Source organism: Pyricularia oryzae, chromosome 4 (assembly GCF_000002495.2).
Source record: "Pyricularia oryzae 70-15 chromosome 4, whole genome shotgun sequence".
NCBI lineage: Eukaryota > Fungi > Ascomycota > Sordariomycetes > Magnaporthales > Pyriculariaceae > Pyricularia > Pyricularia oryzae.
In genome coordinates, this window is record NC_017851.1 from 2,547,398 (window position 1) to 2,565,442 (window position 18,045).

An 18,045-nucleotide genomic window follows, 5' to 3' on the forward strand; every position below is an offset into this window, starting at 1 on the left:
AGCTATGGCTCACTTCATGTTTAGTGCAGTTATTTAGAATCACCAAACCGCAGTAATACTTAATACCACAGCACATCATGCTACTTTGTGCTGATGGTCCGTATTTGGTGCGAGAAACTACAATCATTTGGGCTTCTGCACCACAGTGCCCGTCTAAAATCTTTTTTTTTCTTGTTCTTCAAAACCCTCAACGTAGACCCAACTCTGACGTATTTGAGTCGATTTAAAAGGGGCTGTCTAACTCGGCGCAGACCAGGCAGTCTAGAAACCGCAATCTAAACAACAAATTTGTTACAGGGTTACGATTTTCACCTACCTCCCTAAGTATGTGTCAACATTTGCCAATTCACGAGCCTAACGAGTCAAAGTTGTAATCACTTTGAGATAACATGCAAATAGGGATAACGCGAAGAATCACTGTTGGATTTTGTTGACCGACCATAAAATCCTCCCGTTTGCAATGCAATGAGGAAGCGGCCATTAGGTGGGCAGTAATGGGTAAACGAAGTCGACGCCTCGTCCCTCCCGTAACACTGAGAAAAAATCCCACCTAGGGCACATCAAGCAATACCTGAACACCCACCAGAGACCAAAGCAGTAAAAACCATTGTTCATTTCCCAGCCATAAAATCCGCCATCATTTTCCTTTACTTGTGGAGCTTCCTCTGGTAGAAAGCCAATTCCTCACCCTCCAGGATGTAACCGTCGCACCGGCCGGACTGGCCAGGCCTCGACGAGACAACAGCAAATACACGACCGGCCTCGAACTGCTTCTCCAGAGCAGAGTCGACCTTGCCGCGGGCGGCAAAGCGCTCGGCCTGCTTCTTCTCCACGCTCTTGCTCTTCTTCACCTCCTCGCCCTCCTTGGCCTGCTTAGCCTGCCGTCTGCGGCCAAGCGATTGGCCGTAGTGGGCCTCGTACCATTGACGGAATGGCGCAGCGTCGATCTGGATAACGGCGGACTTGGTGAGGGTGTTGGTGCGGACAAGCTCGTTGTTTGAGGGATGGTAGGCGACGGCAATGACACGGGTCTTGCGGGTGACGCCCTCGGAGCCCCACGAGAAGTTGCCCGAGTCGAGACGAAGGGCACGGTACTTGGTGTTGCCGCCACGGACACGGACGGTGTGAATGCGCTTGGCACCGATCTTGGTGCTGGCGGGCTGGCGACCAGCCTCCCAAGCACGCTTCTGGCCTAAAAGATTGGTCGATTCTCATGTCAGAACCCTCCTCCAAAAGGATCACGGAATCGTGCCCTCCCATCCGCGAAATCTCAGTGTCCGAGTAGAATGGTTGTACTCACGGTAGTGAGCGCGCTTTGCACCGGTGGCAGAGCGCTTGTGGCGAGAGTCTCGTGAGATACCCATGATTGCTGTTCCTGATTTCCAGCGAGCGAGGAATTAGTGAAAAAGTTCGTGGGGCACCGCTACCGTTTTCAAGCGAGTGTATGTCGGGGTTTTTGTCGGCGATAATCTCTCAAGTTGAGAGAGAGAGAAAATCTGCACCTGTAGCCGGTGACAGCGAACGTACCTGATGATTTAGCTGTTCACCAGATGCAAGCGTGGGCTGAGTGGTCGTCGATTTCGCAAGGCGTGGAAAAATTGGGGGTCGATAAAATGCGAAGGTCGTCTCAGGCCAAATTTGGTGGGCGTGATGCTGGAATCCCGCCTCTCCAAGAGCCCTAGTGCACGGACCATACACACCAGCCACACTCAACGCCACAATTTTGTCTTGGTTTGCGAACCAGACTGGCCACTCTAACGGAGGAAGTACCAACCGGGGCTGCCGGCGGGCATTTAATTGTTACCTTCAATTCCGTACTATCTAGATCTTGGGCATGCCGCATGTGAGAATGTACTCCATTCGATATTCACGGGATATTCCATTATCACACGGCAGCTATTCTTTCTTTCTACCTGATCACAAGGTGCTCAACCTGTAGATTCGAGAGAACATATCTAGTACCAAGGTAGGTGGGTAGCCAGAGACCTACTAGTCTAGGTCCCTAGGTAAAAGGCAGTTGGTGTACGATGGTATGCCATCGTTCTGCCTACCCTGCATTTGGCCAAGACACGCACGACGTACTTTGCTCGCATGCGGATTTTCACTTGCCAACACTTTTTTTGTCGGCAGGCAGGGGGTCGGTTTATAAGTAGTAGTGGGGTTGACAATGGGGTTTCTGGTGGGACCAAGGTTATCCCCTGTCGTTTTCCGAAGTTCCATGCCCAGTGCGGTATGTAAGCCGTAGGCAAACAAGGCCAAATTTTATAAGCTTCTTTGGGGGCTCTCTCGAAGTTTTGTCCACATAGCTAGTGGCGTTCTTGTGATCGGTAACGACTACATACCACCAACCAATAATCAACTACGTTGGGCACTTGACAGAATGGCTGCAAGACTGAGCCTGAGGGTGCGAAACCGCTCCAAGAAAGGCGGCTTTAAACGTCTACCAGAGTCCATCGAGCTCCCCACCGACGCTACTGTTGAGGATGTGAAGCGCGCTGTGGCTAAAGAGGCCAAGGTCTCCGACTTCAACCGCATTGGCGTCCACGACCCCAAGACCAACTCTATTCTCAAGGATCGCAAGGCTCTGGTCAGGGATTTGCCTAATGTTGTGTCTGCTGGAGAGGTGCTGGTTAAGGATTTGGGTAAGCAAAGCACAACCCTAGACATAGTTTTGAAGACTTCTTCAGCTAACAGTTGGTTCTCTGCACCGGCGTGTAGGTCCCCAAATTGGCTGGCGGACGGTCTTCTTCATTGAATACTTCGGGCCGATCCTTTTCCACTGCATCTTCGCCGCAGGTCGAGACTACATCTACCCCGCGCTGGGCAGCTATCCTGGATCCGCCTCTGGCAAGCCTATGCCGGCCTTGACAACCATCCAACAGCTCTCGTTCGCCCTCTTCATCATTCACTTTATGAAGCGTGAGGTGGAGACCGTCTTTGTCCACCGCTTCTCGGCCAACACGATGCCCTTTTTTGCCCTCTTCCGCAACTGCTTCCTATATTGGGTGTCAGCTGGCCTGGCCTGCAGCTTCGTCTTTTATGCGCCGGCCAACTACAGCCTCTTCGGGGGCGTCCCTCTCTTCCAGGATATTGCTCGGTCGGAGCTGAACGTAATAGACTACCTGGGTCTTGCGCTCTTTGTCTACGGCGAGCTCTGCAACGGCATCGTCCACCTCCACCTCGCAAACCTGCGCGCGCCTGGTACCACCGAGAAGGGCATTCCTTCCTGCGTCGGGAGCAGCGTGGTCACATGCCCCAACTACATGTTTGAGGTCATAGCTTGGGTCGGCATGATTATGGTCTCCAGGTCGTGGGCAACCGTCATCACTATCGTCATGGGTGGCTACTATATGATGATCTGGTCGATACAGAAGGAAAGGGCGCTGAGGCAGCTGTTCCCCGACAAGTACAAGAAGAAGCGTTACACTATGCTTCCTGGTCTCATTTAATATGCATGGCTTGATATTGTTCAGATCTAGTCTGACCCCTTGGTCCGGTGTTATTTACTCGTTCCCAAGACATTGTCGCTGGGTGGTACTTATGGGTAGCTTGGGCGTTTGAAGAGGACATGATTCATTGTGGCACTTCTGAGAGGTTACTTTGGAGCAAACGGAAGTGTGCGAGCTCAACTCCAGGTCGAAACGATTTGTAATAGCATATTGTATCGTTGCTTAATCATAATATTGTGAGTCGTTGCACGGTGACAAGCAAAGAGTTCTCCAAAAGAAACAAGTTACATGGTCAAGGTAATGAGCAGTAGCTCATTGTGCACGTGGACACTCCTCGACAGGTATGGTACTTTGCGGATGAACCCATGCATCTGAACAATCATCTTGCTCGCCGAGCAGAAAATCTTCAGGAAGTGGTACCTGACAAGCTATGTCAATGTCTACCGGCGACCAGGCTTCCTCGGGGAGGGATACATAACAAGCATCGACAAAGCTCGTTTTCGATACGAGAGGATCTTCGTTATCGCGACGCTGCTCCACAGGCCGAGACATACTCGGCAGTCCTTCTAGTCCAACAGCAACATTTAGAGCGTCCGCTCGGTCTTGGTTGTGGGAGTTGGCATCTGGTACTTCCTCGCCCTCGTCAGCACTCCCATCCCACTCACTCTCCCCGCAGTCCGAACAGCACTCTGAGCACTGGCAGCTACTACAACTGCCCTCGTCACTGTCGCCCTCTCTGACCAGCCGCATCGTCTCCTCGACTGCCAGGAAGCGCTGCTCCAGCAACTCGGTCCAATTCTGGAGGTCGCCCACCTCCCTCAGCTTCCAGCTGACGTCCTCGACCACCTCCTCGAGCTGCCGGTTGGCCTGGCGCAGCGCGCCGGTGGCGCGCACCACGTCGGCCTGCTGTTTCTTGATGACGCGCTCGCCGCGGTGCAGCGCCGTGGCGCGGGGCACGAGCTCGCGGTCCAGGATGTTGGCCATGGACGCCTCGAGCGCCGCGCGCGCCTCGGCGACGTTGTTGGCTTGCTGCTGGTGCTGCTGTTCGGGAGACGGCGGCGACGTCGGGAGGCCAACGTCCACAGGTCTCCTGGAGGGCCCTGCGGTCACGGGAGGAGGGACCGAGCCCTGCACATGTGCCCTGGACGATGCGCCGGTCGCGCTGGCCAGCGTGGTGGCTGTGTCGCCACCTCGTGCTCCGCGGAAGCCCAACTGTGGCCACCACGTCGGGGCGGAGAATACCGACGACGCTGCGGACGCGGACGGCGGCTGGTATCGAGATGTGGACGATCCTGTCATGTCTTGCGTCGTTGCCGTCGATGCAGCTGATGACTGCACGGTCGTGTCCATCGTCTCTGTCCGTGTTTGATGTGATTCAGGCGATCCTGCGGTAGAGGTTGTATTTACCGACATGCCTTCTGTAGATGCCATGGCTGCCTTCAAGGCTGTCGTTACGTCCCTTGGAGATTATGTCTTTGCTGGTGTGTGTGCAAGATCCAGAGGGCAAAACTCGCAGCTCCGATCAGGTTGCAGAGGGCGAGGTGCCTAATCAGGTAGAGATATCTCTGCTGTTCACGTCTGTTAAACGATTACTTAGCCTGCCGTACACAAACTGACGTCTGGGACATGCGGCGGCTGAGCGGGGTCGCTACTCAAGCTTAGTTCCCGCCTATCTAGTAGGTGAAGTCACGCGCACGCCGATTATCCAGGTTTGACGGGCAGTGCCACTTGAGTACGACAGAATTTTGCAAGTAAATAATCCCAACTATGAAGAGACTCGGTATTAGTGGCTTGGGGGCTAACTGCCTGGTTACGTAGTTTGGTACGTACAAGTTGACGAATTTAATTCCGCAACAGTTATAAATGAATCAAAGTCGGAATATATCTAACCAGGGAATCAAAACTCAAGAAAACTCGGATTTAATCGCACACGAGCAAAGCACGACGTACATGTCTATTTAATCTAATTTCTTGTGCATGTTTGAAATCTAAATGTGGTCAAATCACCCAAAACCACCCGTCTCAAGCTATTATGATATCCAGACCTCAGTGTCCGCCGTCATCTAGTTTCACCACCACCTATGCCTTGTCATTTATTCATAACCAAGCCAACACCCGCTTGAAGAAAACCAAAACCACCTCTTGAAATTGTGTCTGGGTACAGCCTTTAGTGTGCTCAAATTGGGTATCCAAAAACTTTTGCTATGATCATTATCCTTCATTTTCTTCTATATACACAACCAGCCCATCCCTCAAATTATAGTCGGTCCGCACGTGGATCCTGCAAGGCCTTCATTACTGCTGATTGCATTCGGGCTAGCTCCTTGTCTTTCCGCTTATACATCTCGGCCACTTCACGGTACTTCTCCTTCCAGTAATCGGCGGATTCAGTGCCACTCACTTCCGCAGAGCTACCCGAGTTCGTTCTTGGCTTTGGAGCAGTCCCGCCTGAGGTCCCCTGGCTTTCCGATGCGGTCATCACCTTGGAGTCCTCTGATCGTGACGCCTTGGGCACAGAGACCTCAGCTCCTGAGGCCCCATTCCGCCTCAGGTCTGCCGGCTTCCGCCACGTATCGTGTCTTACCGTTTCCTGCATCTCGAAATCGCCCTTGAGGTCACCGAGCTGCAAAAGCCATTTGCAACTGTAAAGAGTTTCCTCTTCCCGCTCCTCGACGACTGTGATCTGCAGTGATGAGGTCGTCATGAGCACCTTGCCACCTGCAAGAGCAGATACGTTGAGCATGAACCCAACCTCCGTAATGGCAGCGTCCAGGAGGCTCTGGATCACCTTGCGGACTATAGCAAATGCTTCGTCCACGCTACAGCTAGGTATTCTGTTGCCGTCCTTGTCCCGCCAGATTCCGGTCATGATCTCGTGTGCGAAGAAGCCCTCAAGCTCGTCCATGTTGGTGCGATTGCTAGGGTCTTTGAAGCAAACTTTGGGCTTGTCGTCCTCGGTAGTGCTGGGGTCCGGCGGTGGTATGGATGACGTTACTTCTGGCGTGAGCCGCACGCTGGGGGCTTGTGGAAATTCGGGTCCTGATAATTTCGGGCCCTGAACTGGTGGAGCAGGCGACTGTCCATTGACCGTAACGGTAGGCGGGGGAGGTGTTGCTAATCGCACTTCATTTCCAACCCTCTCGGGAACATGCAATGAAAGTCCCTTGGGCTTCTCTAGTGGCCGGGAAGACGACTGCAGGTCGGGCTGCGGGTACGGCTGTTGCTGCAGATCCTGAATCGAAAGAGCCGTGTTCAGAGCAGGAAGGGTTGGCGGAGTGGCCTCGTGTGCGGGTGGCGTTTGGGAGGATTTAGACTGTAGCATGTCGTGTGTCGATGGCAAATCGCCACGGCCCCAACCAAGATCTGTGGTATTATTACTTGTTGGCCAGTTCGGCGCGGCCGAGATCGGTGTATCCATGGGGTAAGCCGAGGCGCCTTCATTGTTTGACATACGACTGTTGGGAGGCCGCCCGCGTGTCTTGCCGCTCGTACCTTGGCCGCTCTTCCAGGCCGACGACACCACTTTTGGCCCATGCCGTTTGTGACCGGTACTGCCTGTGCGGCTGGGTGTGATGGCTGACTTGGGCTCATCAGCCCAGAACTGAGCTTTCGTGGAGGGTGTGATTGCCGACCGAGGGTGCGCTGATAGTGGAGGTGGATCAATCGTCCAAGCTTGGTTGGAAGCTCCTGGCACATTCCTCAAGTCACCGCCAAGACTGCCAGGCAGAGCCGACCAAGGGTCATGTATAGCGTCTGTCCGACCGGCAGTCGGCGGGCAATCATCCATCTCAATCCTTGCTACCTTTGCGGGCGACTCTCCTGACTCGTCGTCATCCCGTGCCCTTCTGCCCCTTCTGGGCCTTATATGGGGGAGAAGGGCGCGCAAAGCCATGTCATCCTCGGGCGCTACGCCGTCCCGTGAAACATCAGTGATGGGGGTTCCTTCTGGGGGTATGTCCGTGAAATATTCGTTTTCCTCGCCATAGAGGTAGTTGAAGAATGCATCTACATGCATCGACTTCATCCAGCGCTTCAGGCGCACGGCGTACTGTTGTATCTTTTGGGCGCTTTGTTGCTTCTCGGCCTTGGGACGTTCGACACCAAGGCGGAGAGCCAAGTCGCCCCAAGTCTTGACTTCATCTCGTTGGTTCAGCTTCCCAATAAGCTCGTACAGAGTGAAGGTGCTAAAAGTCTTGCCTTCACTCTTGGGTGGCAGCCAGAAGGCCTCCTTGAGGGCCGAGGAGTCGGTACTGGGCGGCACTGCCGGATTACAGTAGAATATGAAACTGACGTAGGCGTCGCCGATGGTTTCATTCGTTATCGCGTGCCGGGAAGGAAGAGACGGTCTGCGTACTGCTGTAGTGGACGAAGTAACCATAGCTCGCGGTGTTGGAGCGGTAGGCGATAGAAGAACTCCAGTGGTAACAGCGGTTCTTGTTGGTCGCTGTAGCATGGCACTGTATGAGGCAGTCGTACCGCCGTGAGAAAGCGAGGCGTGCGTATTTGGGTGACGCAAGAGGCCGCGGTCAGTGATCAAGCCCCTTGATAGGGTATAGGTAGGTAAACAATGCCGTCCAAAGATGCGTGGAGTTAGTGCGAGTGACTGCGGCGCTTAAGGCGTTTAATGGGATGACTCGCGCTCGCGTATATGACTATAATTTGGCGTGCGATTCCAAGAGGGCTGAGCATCGACAGATATAGACCCCGCAGTCCATCCCTGGAGACTGGCAGATATAATGAGGCGGAGGAAATCAATTCATCGACATCCGCCCAAGACCCCCAGTATAAGCTACCGACGGGTTGACAGCGTTTGGGGAAGGCTCCCAACAAACAAGGAAGTCGATAGACGTCCACCAGCGTCGCGTACCAGCAGTCAGGGTCCAGTTTAGGGCAAATGCGCCGGGTTTGAGGCCTTATGTCGGAGATCCCGGGACGACACCAGGCCCCAAGAAGAAAGATTGTCTCAATTGAGGGGATGTTTGCACTATTCGCTCCCGCAAGCTCGGAAGACTTGCGGTTTTATTGGGTTAAAACCAAGGTTCACAGGCTAGCGGTCTGTATCACCTCGTCTAGCCTTGAATCGACCCAGCCCAGCTACATACGAGGAGTTTGCTGTTGAGGGTGGCAGGCAGGCGGGCGGGCGGGTTGCTCACTGTACTACCGCGAACAGCCCTGGTGGCGGCCTTGTCGATGGTTTTTTTTTTGTGCTTTCTGTTTTCAATTCAGTCCAGGTCATGTCCGGGCGGACAATGATGATGGCGGGGATGCCGGGGATGCCGGGGAGAAGGACGTGTCGCGATTCAGGGTTTCAGCTTTTGTGTGTGGTGCGTGCCTCTACAATTGAAATCAAAGCGCGAGCAATGATGCCAATGAGTCGCTCGAGACCTTTCATCTCCGCAGACAGCTGTCTGTCTGTACCTTTAGGCTGCCACCCCAAGCTTGCTTGGCTCAGGGTCGGCTTTCTGGGTGGGAACTGCGGCTGCTGCAGGGAACGGATAACGGAACCAAAAATAGCACTTTCAGATTGGCTCATTCAAGGGTTGCGAATGGTCCGGGTTTCTCTGTTGTGTGTCTCCATTTCCTCATCTCTCACTCTTTCTCCCTTGCTGCAGGAGGGGCGGCTCGGGTGCTCATGGGATTGGTGGTACTGGAGTTGAAGGATGCTTGGCATCTGGGTTAGGGTTGTTATACTAGCATCTCCCGTTGCTTAATAGGGGGAGGAATAATTAAGTATTGAGATGGAACCGATCATGTACAGATGTTGTACGGAGTGTTGTAAGCGTGCTTCTACATGTGAGATCAAAATACCCGCAATATTCAACTGCCCAGTCCTGTGTGGGTCGTGTTGATTTTATTGCAAATAATGCAGCAACGGTTGAACATGCCGCCCCACCCTAGACTCGAGTCAGTCAACGACGCCAAATCACATGTAAAATGAGAGAGCTACTGTAGGACAGTGTAGTAGGTACCTACGACCTAATCACCACCCACCGGTGCTGGCCTTACTTGACAATAGAGGTGCCCTCCACTGCGAGCAGCTGAAACTCGGTCAGCAGCAGCCTTAACTTCAAAATTACGTTTTCTGAAGAACCAATGAATGAAACCGTTCTAGGGACTGTTATAGATACCTATAAGCTTTTTTTCTTCTTCTTCAAGATTAGACAATTGGACTAATACAAACCACAGTTTGTAAAGGTAGTTGGATCACCGGTATATTGTCGGCCAAGGCACAGATACAGAGAACCCAGCAGACACAATAGTAATGCATGTTGGCATTGATCTGACGCGATTTAGGCTCATGAAATCGGCTCTTGAGTTCCATGTGCGCAACTGCATGAACGCAGCCGACTACGTTATGCCGAAGCCGGGGAAGTGGAGCAGCGCCAACAAGCTGACTTGGTGCCCCTAGATTGGACCTCGGTTTGAACTGGAACGCCCGGCCCTTGGTGCCAGACCAAGATAGACATTGGCTGGAGGGGCACGTCACAGACACATGCCATTAAACAGGAGATTCAAATATGTTGACATCGTTTGCTGCACTCCCAGCAGCCATGCCGGGCAAAGTTGTAACGCACTGGGTTTTACAGATATTTTGACTCGCTTTTCCTGTTTGCTCTTGGTATCAGCCAACAAAAAAAAAAAGAAAACAGACTTCACTCGCTCTCTAGTTCCACAACAAAAGGATTAAGAATATTCTTTTTTTTCTTGGGTTTCGACAGCTCGGTGACACTATTTCATCTCACGATATTAGAACTGCAGTGGTAGTATAACAAAGTGCAGGTCGAGACTCGAACCGTTGTCTACCCACAAAGATGGTTGCCGCTTCGAAGCCCGTCATCCCTCAGAACGACAATGTCGCTCACGCACTTGCCGGTGCAGGAGGGGGTCTCCTATCCATGATCCTCACGTACGTCTGATAATATGTGGCTAGACTTTTGCTTCTTGACACCCCTCGCACGCGCGCGACGGAGCGCTAAGAATTCGCGATTGGCGTCTCGTCTATGGACTCCCAATTACAAACTGACAATCACAGCTGACATTTTTCTGCGAGATTTTCTTTAGGTATCCTCTGATAACCATCTCCACCCGCGCGCAGGTAGAGGCCAAGCAGGCCGACTCCAAAAAGAAAGCCGGCGCGTTCCTCGATGCCATCCGCACCATCGTCGCCCGCGAGGGGGCTTCTGGCCTGTACGCCGGCCTCTCGTCAGCCCTCTTCGGCATCACCGTCACCAACTTTGTCTACTACTACTGGTACGAGTGGACGCGCGCCTTTTTCGAAAAGGCCGCCGTGCGCGCCGGCCGCGCCTCGAGCAAGCTGACCACGGTCGAGTCCATGCTGGCCGGCGCCCTCGCCGGGTCCGCCACCGTCCTCATCACGAACCCCATCTGGGTCGTCAACACACGCATGACCACGCGGAAACAGCAGGTCGCGCGGGCTTCCGACGATGAAAAGGCCGCAGAAGAGGGCCTGGCCGACGGGGCAGACAAGGCGGAGACGAGCGTCGTCAAGGGGCCCAAGGTCGAGCCCGCGCCGGGGACCATGGCCACGCTGCTGGCGCTGTTGAGGCACGAGGGTCCCCAGGCGCTGTTCCGTGGCGTCATGCCGGCGCTGGTTCTCGTTATCAACCCCATCCTTCAGTACACGCTGTTCGAGCAGCTCAAGAATACGGTCGAGAAGAGGCGCCGTGTCACACCTACTGTCGCCTTCTTCCTAGGTGCTCTAGGCAAGCTGTTTGCGACCTCGATCACGTACCCATACATTACTGTCAAGAGCCAAATGCACGTCGCCGACAATGGAAGGAAAGAAGGCATGACGGAGGCTATGAGGAGAGTGATTAAAGAGGAGGGATATTCTGGTCTGTACAAGGGCAAGTATTGTCTGTTGATTTTCTGTTTCTATGGCACGGTTTCTTTTGCTAACATATGTCCTGTGTCTTGTAACAGGAATTGGTCCCAAGGTCAGCCAGAGCGTGTTGACTGCAGCCTTCCTTTTCGCTTTCAAAGACGTTCTTTATGAACAGACTGTTAAGCTCCGCGGTACAGTAGCGAGGAAGTAGCTTTGATTGTCAAGTTTAGAAATAAAGCGTGCTATGTCAATATACTGCCTTCTATCATCATGCCATTCAGCCGTTGATTCTTCCAATTCGCGCATCCGTATTCTTTGATCGATGTAAAGAGTCTGCAGGACCCCTTGCCGTGTCAAAATGTGGCCATTCAGTATTAAATCGTCGCCGGTTCATCTACCTTACTAAGTGCGGTGTTTGCCTGATATCGTCTTTGTAGCTCGTATGGGTGTGGCATGGTGTGCCACGACTTCCTGCACCATTCTGAGCTAGCTTGCCGCTGTCGACACTGGTTCCGGCCGTTGAGAAAACACCAGCTTGTATCTCACAACCTCAACAACTTCGAGCTCGTCCCCACCACTGTCCTGCATCTCGACCTCGTCGTCATCCAAATCACCCGTCCTCCGCCTTCGAATGATGGCGACGGGTCTCGGAAGCTTCTTGATCTCGCCCGTGAGCCTCTGGTTGGTCCCGACGTACAGGTATACACGCTTCATCCACGACCCGCCATCCTCCGACTTGCCGGCCACGTATTCTGGAAAATCGAGCCGGCCGACCTGCGTGATGGCCCCGGCCGTGAGCTCACTCGCCGATCCCTCGCCTGTGTTGATTGAGCCCTGGAGCTCGAGCAGTGCAAGTCCTGTGGGCGTATGTAGGACGGGGGGCAGCGGATTATGAGGTGGCTTTGTCAAAGGTTGGCGGGGGTGGAGGGTTGCTGTTGACATTTTTTTTTTTGGCTGCTCTTGTTGTGATGTACTAGTAAATGCGCCGATGTCGACGACAAGCCAAGTCGTCAATCAATTCTTATAGTCAGTTGTTTTGGGGGAGATGCGGTGCAATTCTTGATTTTGGGCATGTGTTTCCTTCCTTGCGAAATTGCTCGCTGTAAGATAATTGCGGCAAATCTCATCTGTGGTCGATTGATAAAAACGACATTTTCGAAATCACAGTTCAGCGGGTAATTCAGATTCTAACACACGTCTTTCATTCTACGACCTTGTAATCCTTGGTCGTTTCCCTTTTCATATTCTGTCGCACAGTCTCTGATTGACATGTGTTTTTCCTTTTTTTTTCCCTCTTTTTTTCCTCGACGCATTCAACGGAATTTGCTCTCAACATCAAAACACGGCACCGTTTAGGAGAGTTATGGGCAACTATTAATCATTATTATTTATAGTTATGCGAGGAATTAGAGGCCACCGCAATCCCGACAGTGAAAAATATCATGTATACAACACAGCTCGTCGTCGCACGCGCCTCATCCAAACATAACCCTTTCCTTTTTTTTTTCCTCGGTGTCGAGCCAACACCAATGTGCACTTACTGCACACTGAAGCGGTAGCTGGCCTGCACGACGTAAGGGTCGTCGCCGGGGCCAAAGATCTGCTTCTTTTGACGTCCCCAGCTGGGCTGGTTGATGGCATCAATGTAGTCCTGGACCTCGAGCACGACGCAGCCGTACTTGGGAATGGTGCGAGGGAAGTCCGGGTTATCGTTAATGCCCTGGGTCTTCTTGAGCGGCATGGTACCGTCCTGGCCGCCGCACGAGTACATCTGGAAGGCCTCCTGGTCGGAGTAGATGTCGAGCTTGATGCCGGACCAGTCTGAAGACAGGCTCGCCACGGGTCCGCTCTCGCGCCAATCGAAGGGGCCGCTCTGGTCACGGTTGACAAGCCAGCAGTTGTCTATGGCGGTTGTGCAAAAACGTTAGTATACATATGTTAACACTAGTCAAGGCTCAAAGACCTCTCGATCCTGTCAGGAGCTTACCGTATCCGGTGCAGTTGAAGCCGCAGTTGCCAAGCAGCTCAGGTGAGGTCTGGTTGGCACCTATCTGCTTGGGTGCGCTCCAGAAGTCGTTGACCGAGTATTGCTGGTTGGCCAGGATGTCGCCGGTCGGGATAAGGATGTTGTCGACAGCAACCCTCTGGCCACCGTACGGCATGTGGAAGGTGTGGTTGAAGATAGTGTTTGTCTCGTTGTTGGAGAAGCCATCAAGGTTCCAGTAGGTGTGGCTGGTCAACATGATAGGGGTCTTCTTGGTCAGGGAGAGGGCGACGATCTTGAAGTCCCACTGCATGTCCTTCAAGGTGTAGGTGACATACGACACCACCTCGCCGGGGAAGCCCTCCTCCCCATCAGCGTCGTGGATAGAGAAGGTGATGCTATCGTTGGAGTGCGAGACAACGGTGAAGTTACGCCAGTCCCACCCATTGGGACCTCCGTGGAGGGTGTTGAGACCCTCGGGGAACTCGGCTGTCTTGTGCTCGTTGGGCCGAATCTTGTACTGCACACCGTCGATCTCAAAAGTGCTGTTCTTGATGCGGTTGGCATACCTCCCGGGAATGCCACCAAAGTGATCATGCTTCTTGTCCTCCGTGAAGAAGGTGGCGTTGTCGAAGCCCGTGACGATGTCCCTCTCGATTCCGTGCTTGTCATGGATCATCAGGTTGGCTATCGAGGCTCCGTAAGGGACAAAAGCCGCCGAGATGCCTTTGCCATAGATCCAGTACTTCCCATCTTTGTCAGGCTTCGGCGTCGACTGAGTGGTATTTCCGCTGGCATATGCTGCGCAGAAAGGCGCCAGCAGGGCTGCCAAAGCAAGCAGACTGCCTCGCATGATGACGATCAGATGAGTCTGCTACGGAGACAGACTGACTAAGAGCCGTTTCTCGAGGAATTGGCTGTGGGCTCGGGCTCAGTTAGGGCCAATTGACTTTTGGGGTGAAGTAGGCCGGATACCAGGAGCAGGAGAGGCTCGATCGCCGAGGCAAACGGACGTGCAGGTGAGATGAATTTTATACTTGGGCCTGACTTGGATCTGCACATTCTGCCCTTGGGGGTAGTAGCTACGGTAGATTCGAGCAACCCGTCACGGTGTGTTTTAATCCGAGCGGGGAAAGTGGAAAAGGCTTCCAATCCCTGCCCATACCACATCATCACCCGGTAACAATTGAACAGAAAAAAGAATAAAAAAAAGAAAGAAAAAATATGTGAGGGCCGAGACGTCGTTTTCTCCGGGGATCGTCACATACGCGCTACGTGAGCATTTATTTGTCTGTATTAGAACTAGACTGGGTACTAATTACTACCAAGTGTCGCATGAGGCACCTCGATTCCCCACTTCGCTTCGCTTTATTATTTGGGGTAGGTTGCATTCATCCACAAAAGAGAAGCTTGTAAGCTGGGCAGAACTCACAGTTGGCCAGCATTGTAGTACTGGTTGGTATGAACTAGACTAGACTTTTTAGTCATCTTAACCGAACCTTGCTTGTGGTTTCAACGGGTAATATCAATCAACCTTAACCTCAATTTCCGCGTCATGGTCCTTCCTCACTGTCTCCGAGGTGACATTACTGGTATTTTAGATCAGACTTTTTTTTTTCCTCGTAAAAAAAGTATCGAGTCAAATATGACCATCTAGTTGTGAGGCAATTAGCCACAATCATGTAGTCATGTGACAGCTTTCATCCCAGAGTACATCTTTGCCTTGAGTCGTTTGCTTACTGTATGCCAGATCTGAGATTTCTCTACTAGCTCTGCTGCCTTTGCTTTTGTTGCTCAGAAAAGCCGAAATTGCCTCCGCAACAATCGCCCCAAGAAGTCCGTCCAATCGAGTATGCTTCTTTGGAAAGGGCCTACCGAACAGCCTGGATTCAAAATAATATTTAATACCGCTAGTTCGGCGTGGGAACAATAATGGAATGGACCACCATCAAATAATACCCGAATGAAGAAAACAAACAAACAAAACAGGCGAAGTGGTACATTAGCAAGGTACGGAGAGTACTTTGGACAAGCTACGACTTGAGGAGGCGGGGATTACTGACGTCTGCCCGACTTTCACCATCGCTTTCTATTGGAGCGGCACTAACATCTGTTATACCCCGCAGTACCCCATGTTTTTACCGGCGACAGGGCAACAATGCGGGGTTAGATCCTGGTAAAATGGCCAACCGCGCAGCTTGACTCTCAACTTGACTGCCTGATTGCCGCAAAGTGCCCAGTCCCGGCTGTTTTATCACTTGCTCATCGATATTTTCTTACCCTGGTCGCTACCCTCAGGCAATTCCATCAATCACGATTACAAAACTGAAATCTGAGATAGCCTCGAGCTTGTAGAACTACATAGTCCTAGCTTGAGAAAAGAAAGCACCTCAGTCATTGTGATTGTATGTTTGTGTGTTTCTTGTCTTTTCAATGTTACGCATGCCGTTCTCTACTTTAAATTTCGTTGTTTCCAAGAAGACTGAATTGTGCTAAAATATTGAATGCATAACACCGACACAACTTGTTTAACACTCTGAAGAGCCATCGGGAAAATCTCCTACTCAAATTTCTATGCACAACGATGCGGCTCCTACCACCAACTTTGCTTCTGATTGCCTATCAACTCGATCCTGCTGACGGGGAGTCAGTGATTACTTAGGCATCGATCAAGTTTTCCTCCGCTGGGTTACCAGCCGCCGAGGTTCCAGGGGCGCTCGGCTTGTCTTGTGCCTTGGCCTTGCCCTTGCGCTCAGATGTCCTCTGGTAGTACTCGTTGATGATCTTGGCCGGAATACGATTCAACATGTCCTTCCGGTAAATGCGGAGCAGAGACCAGGCAAGGTCCAGAGACTCGTAAATCGTGCGCGCCTCATAAGGACCCTGGTTGATGAAAGTACGCTCAAACTTCTCCAAGAACTCGAGGGAGAGCTTGTCTTCAGCCGATAGTGCCTCTTCACCAACGACAGCCTTCATAGCCGCCGCGTCACGTCCAATGGCGTACTTTGCATACAGCTGGTTTGAAACGTCGCCATGGTCCTTGCGCGTCATACCCTCGCCAATGGCCGACTTCATGAGGCGCGAAAGAGACGGCAGGACGTTGATGGGTGGGTAGATACCACGGTTGTCAAGACCACGGTCGACGAAAATCTGACCCTCGGTAATGTAACCAGTCAAGTCGGGAATCGGGTGGGTGATATCGTCGTTGGGCATGGTCAAAATGGGGATTTGCGTAATGGATCCATTTCGTCCCTCGACACGTCCGGCGCGCTCGTAGATGGTGGACAAATCCGTGTACATGTAACCAGGGAAACCACGGCGACCTGGCACTTCTTCACGCGCAGCCGAGACCTCTCGCAAAGCATCACAGTACGAAGACAAATCGGTAAGGATAACCAACACGTGCTTCTCGAGCTGGTAGGCGTAGTATTCGGCAGTGGTGAGTGCAAGACGGGGTGTGATGATACGCTCGATACTGCATGTATTGTTAGCTCAAAACTGGCTGGCATCCATAGCATGTTGTCGCGCGTCGATGATGGACTTACGTTGGATCATTAGCAAGGTTCAGGAAGAGGGTTGTGCGTTCGAGACTGCCGTTCTCCTCGAAATCACGAGTGAAAAAGCGGGCAGTTTCCAGGTTGACACCCATGGCTGCAAACACAATGTTGAAGTTCTCCTCATGGCCATCGTGAACGCCCTTGTTCGTAACACCCTCCTTGTTGACCAAGCTGGCTTGCCGACAAATCTGGGCAGCAATCTCGTTGTGTGGTAGACCTGAGGCCGAGAAGATAGGAATCTTCTGTCCACGAGCAATCGAGTTCATGGTATCAATGGCGGATATACCAGTCGAGATCATCTCCTCAGGGTACACCTGCGCGTAGTTGGAAAGTCCATCAGCATCGGCCGTGGTAATATAGCTGGGCGGAACGGGCACATATCGAGTAACATACTCTGGAGTAAGGGTTGATCGGCTGTCCGTTGATGTCCAAAAAGTCTTCAGCGAGTACCTTGGGACCCTTGTCGATAGGTCGGCCAGATCCGTCGAAGATGCGGCCCAACATGTCTTCCGAAACACCGAGCTTCAGGTTCTCGCCAGTGAACTCGACTTTTGTCTATATTCTTGTCAGCACAAGTCTCTCAGGGACTGATGACGATGATGAAGCGTGTCATACCTTCTTGACGTCGATGCCTGATGTGCCCTCGAAGACCTGTTCAATTCGTCAACCTTTGTCGCATAAATTTGCATTGGGTTCCTATATTACCTGTACGATGGCACGGCTGCCTTCATTCCCAAAGATGGTCAGTTATGTCCTGTAGCCCTCAGTCACTAGGATATGGGGGCTGAGAGCTACTCACCTCGCGCCTCAAGAACCTGTCCTGACCGTGTGGTTCCATCAGGCAGGGTGAGGGACACGATCTCGTTGTAGCTGGGGTTTTTGACCTGGTAGTTGTTAGAAAAGGCTGCCGCCGTGTTGATTGGGCTTTCTTTGCAAATCATACATTGTCGAGAATAACAAGCGGACCGTTGACACCACCGATGGTGTTGTACCTGATTCTCGGCAGTACCGAGTAGGATGACGACTCTCGAGGGTCCGCCATTGCGCCGTTTGGATGAGGAGATTTCACCTAAGCGATTCGAACGAATATCTCTCTAGGCAACTAACCTGAGAGAAGATGCGATATCAGCGAAAGTGGTTGTATAGATAGATGGCCGATCAGGTCGAGACTGATGGAGGTGGCGGCTGTGGTTGCTTGTGCTCCGTTAC

General features: G+C 52.4%; 8 protein-coding genes across 8 annotated transcripts; 2 read left to right on the forward strand and 6 right to left on the reverse strand.

Annotated features, from left to right (window-relative positions):
* Positions 1 to 355: 355 nt before the first annotated feature.
* MGG_03251 (40S ribosomal protein S8) lies at positions 356 to 1,653 on the reverse strand. Its single transcript, XM_003716675.1, has 3 exons — positions 1,528 to 1,653; positions 1,301 to 1,375; positions 356 to 1,192 (listed from the first exon to the last, which is right to left on the reverse strand). Exons 2-3 carry the CDS (start codon positions 1,362 to 1,364, stop codon positions 648 to 650), a joined length of 609 nt encoding a protein of 202 aa, XP_003716723.1. The 5' UTR covers positions 1,365 to 1,375; positions 1,528 to 1,653; the 3' UTR covers positions 356 to 647.
* Positions 1,654 to 2,216: 563 nt separating this feature from the next.
* MGG_03250 (enoyl reductase TSC13) lies at positions 2,217 to 3,771 on the forward strand. The gene is made up of 2 exons (XM_003716676.1): positions 2,217 to 2,642; positions 2,719 to 3,771. The coding sequence occupies exons 1-2, from the start codon at positions 2,381 to 2,383 to the stop codon at positions 3,447 to 3,449; spliced, it is 993 nt and encodes a 330-aa protein (XP_003716724.1). The 5' UTR covers positions 2,217 to 2,380; the 3' UTR covers positions 3,450 to 3,771.
* MGG_03249 (uncharacterized protein) lies at positions 3,444 to 5,355 on the reverse strand. The gene is made up of 2 exons (XM_003716677.1): positions 5,280 to 5,355; positions 3,444 to 5,214 (listed from the first exon to the last, which is right to left on the reverse strand). Exon 2 carries the CDS (start codon positions 4,878 to 4,880, stop codon positions 3,762 to 3,764), a length of 1,119 nt encoding a protein of 372 aa, XP_003716725.1. The 5' UTR covers positions 4,881 to 5,214; positions 5,280 to 5,355; the 3' UTR covers positions 3,444 to 3,761.
* A 229-nt stretch (positions 5,356 to 5,584) lies between these two features.
* On the reverse strand, positions 5,585 to 9,243 carry MGG_03248 (uncharacterized protein). The gene has a single exon (XM_003716678.1). The coding sequence runs from the start codon at positions 7,900 to 7,902 to the stop codon at positions 5,707 to 5,709; it is 2,196 nt and encodes a 731-aa protein (XP_003716726.1). The 5' UTR covers positions 7,903 to 9,243; the 3' UTR covers positions 5,585 to 5,706.
* A 662-nt stretch (positions 9,244 to 9,905) lies between these two features.
* Positions 9,906 to 11,579, forward strand: MGG_03247 (peroxisomal membrane protein PMP47A). Its single transcript, XM_003716679.1, has 3 exons — positions 9,906 to 10,356; positions 10,512 to 11,317; positions 11,394 to 11,579. Exons 1-3 carry the CDS (start codon positions 10,262 to 10,264, stop codon positions 11,504 to 11,506), a joined length of 1,014 nt encoding a protein of 337 aa, XP_003716727.1. The 5' UTR covers positions 9,906 to 10,261; the 3' UTR covers positions 11,507 to 11,579.
* On the reverse strand, positions 11,311 to 12,431 carry MGG_03246 (uncharacterized protein). Its single transcript, XM_003716680.1, has one exon. The coding sequence runs from the start codon at positions 12,235 to 12,237 to the stop codon at positions 11,782 to 11,784; it is 456 nt and encodes a 151-aa protein (XP_003716728.1). The 5' UTR covers positions 12,238 to 12,431; the 3' UTR covers positions 11,311 to 11,781.
* A 228-nt stretch (positions 12,432 to 12,659) lies between these two features.
* Positions 12,660 to 14,579, reverse strand: MGG_03245 (aldose 1-epimerase). The gene is made up of 2 exons (XM_003716681.1): positions 13,283 to 14,579; positions 12,660 to 13,197 (listed from the first exon to the last, which is right to left on the reverse strand). The coding sequence occupies exons 1-2, from the start codon at positions 14,130 to 14,132 to the stop codon at positions 12,833 to 12,835; spliced, it is 1,215 nt and encodes a 404-aa protein (XP_003716729.1). The 5' UTR covers positions 14,133 to 14,579; the 3' UTR covers positions 12,660 to 12,832.
* Positions 14,580 to 15,675: 1,096 nt separating this feature from the next.
* On the reverse strand, positions 15,676 to 18,039 carry MGG_03244 (V-type proton ATPase subunit B). The gene is made up of 7 exons (XM_003716682.1): positions 17,780 to 18,039; positions 17,636 to 17,720; positions 17,542 to 17,561; positions 17,452 to 17,487; positions 17,230 to 17,391; positions 16,825 to 17,150; positions 15,676 to 16,754 (listed from the first exon to the last, which is right to left on the reverse strand). The coding sequence occupies exons 1-7, from the start codon at positions 17,876 to 17,878 to the stop codon at positions 15,938 to 15,940; spliced, it is 1,545 nt and encodes a 514-aa protein (XP_003716730.1). The 5' UTR covers positions 17,879 to 18,039; the 3' UTR covers positions 15,676 to 15,937.
* Positions 18,040 to 18,045: the final 6 nt, after the last annotated feature.

What these genes read in the sequence shown, in the direction of transcription:
- MGG_03249 (XM_003716677.1), bottom strand. Translation starts at nt 4,880, where the DNA reads ATGGCATCTACAGAAGGCATGTCGGTAAATACAACCTCTACCGCAGGA.
- MGG_03245 (XM_003716681.1), bottom strand. Translation starts at nt 14,132, where the DNA reads ATGCGAGGCAGTCTGCTTGCTTTGGCAGCCCTGCTGGCGCCTTTCTGC. An exon ending in CTTCAACTGCACCGGATACG is followed by an intron (nt 13,198 to 13,282) that starts GTAAGCTCCTGA and finishes CAACCGCCATAG; the next exon opens with ACAACTGCTGGCTTGTCAAC.
- MGG_03250 (XM_003716676.1), top strand. Translation starts at nt 2,381, where the DNA reads ATGGCTGCAAGACTGAGCCTGAGGGTGCGAAACCGCTCCAAGAAAGGC. An exon ending in GGTGCTGGTTAAGGATTTGG is followed by an intron (nt 2,643 to 2,718) that starts GTAAGCAAAGCA and finishes ACCGGCGTGTAG; the next exon opens with GTCCCCAAATTGGCTGGCGG.
- MGG_03244 (XM_003716682.1), bottom strand. Translation starts at nt 17,878, where the DNA reads ATGGCGGACCCTCGAGAGTCGTCATCCTACTCGGTACTGCCGAGAATC. An exon ending in CGCTTGTTATTCTCGACAAT is followed by an intron (nt 17,721 to 17,779) that starts GTATGATTTGCA and finishes AACAACTACCAG; the next exon opens with GTCAAAAACCCCAGCTACAA. An exon ending in CAGGCATCGACGTCAAGAAG is followed by an intron (nt 17,392 to 17,451) that starts GTATGACACGCT and finishes ACAAGAATATAG; the next exon opens with ACAAAAGTCGAGTTCACTGG.
- MGG_03246 (XM_003716680.1), bottom strand. Translation starts at nt 12,237, where the DNA reads ATGTCAACAGCAACCCTCCACCCCCGCCAACCTTTGACAAAGCCACCT.
- MGG_03251 (XM_003716675.1), bottom strand. Translation starts at nt 1,364, where the DNA reads ATGGGTATCTCACGAGACTCTCGCCACAAGCGCTCTGCCACCGGTGCA. An exon ending in TGCAAAGCGCGCTCACTACC is followed by an intron (nt 1,193 to 1,300) that starts GTGAGTACAACC and finishes CCAATCTTTTAG; the next exon opens with GCCAGAAGCGTGCTTGGGAG.
- MGG_03248 (XM_003716678.1), bottom strand. Translation starts at nt 7,902, where the DNA reads ATGCTACAGCGACCAACAAGAACCGCTGTTACCACTGGAGTTCTTCTA.
- MGG_03247 (XM_003716679.1), top strand. Translation starts at nt 10,262, where the DNA reads ATGGTTGCCGCTTCGAAGCCCGTCATCCCTCAGAACGACAATGTCGCT. An exon ending in CTCCTATCCATGATCCTCAC is followed by an intron (nt 10,357 to 10,511) that starts GTACGTCTGATA and finishes GATTTTCTTTAG; the next exon opens with GTATCCTCTGATAACCATCT. An exon ending in ATATTCTGGTCTGTACAAGG is followed by an intron (nt 11,318 to 11,393) that starts GCAAGTATTGTC and finishes GTCTTGTAACAG; the next exon opens with GAATTGGTCCCAAGGTCAGC.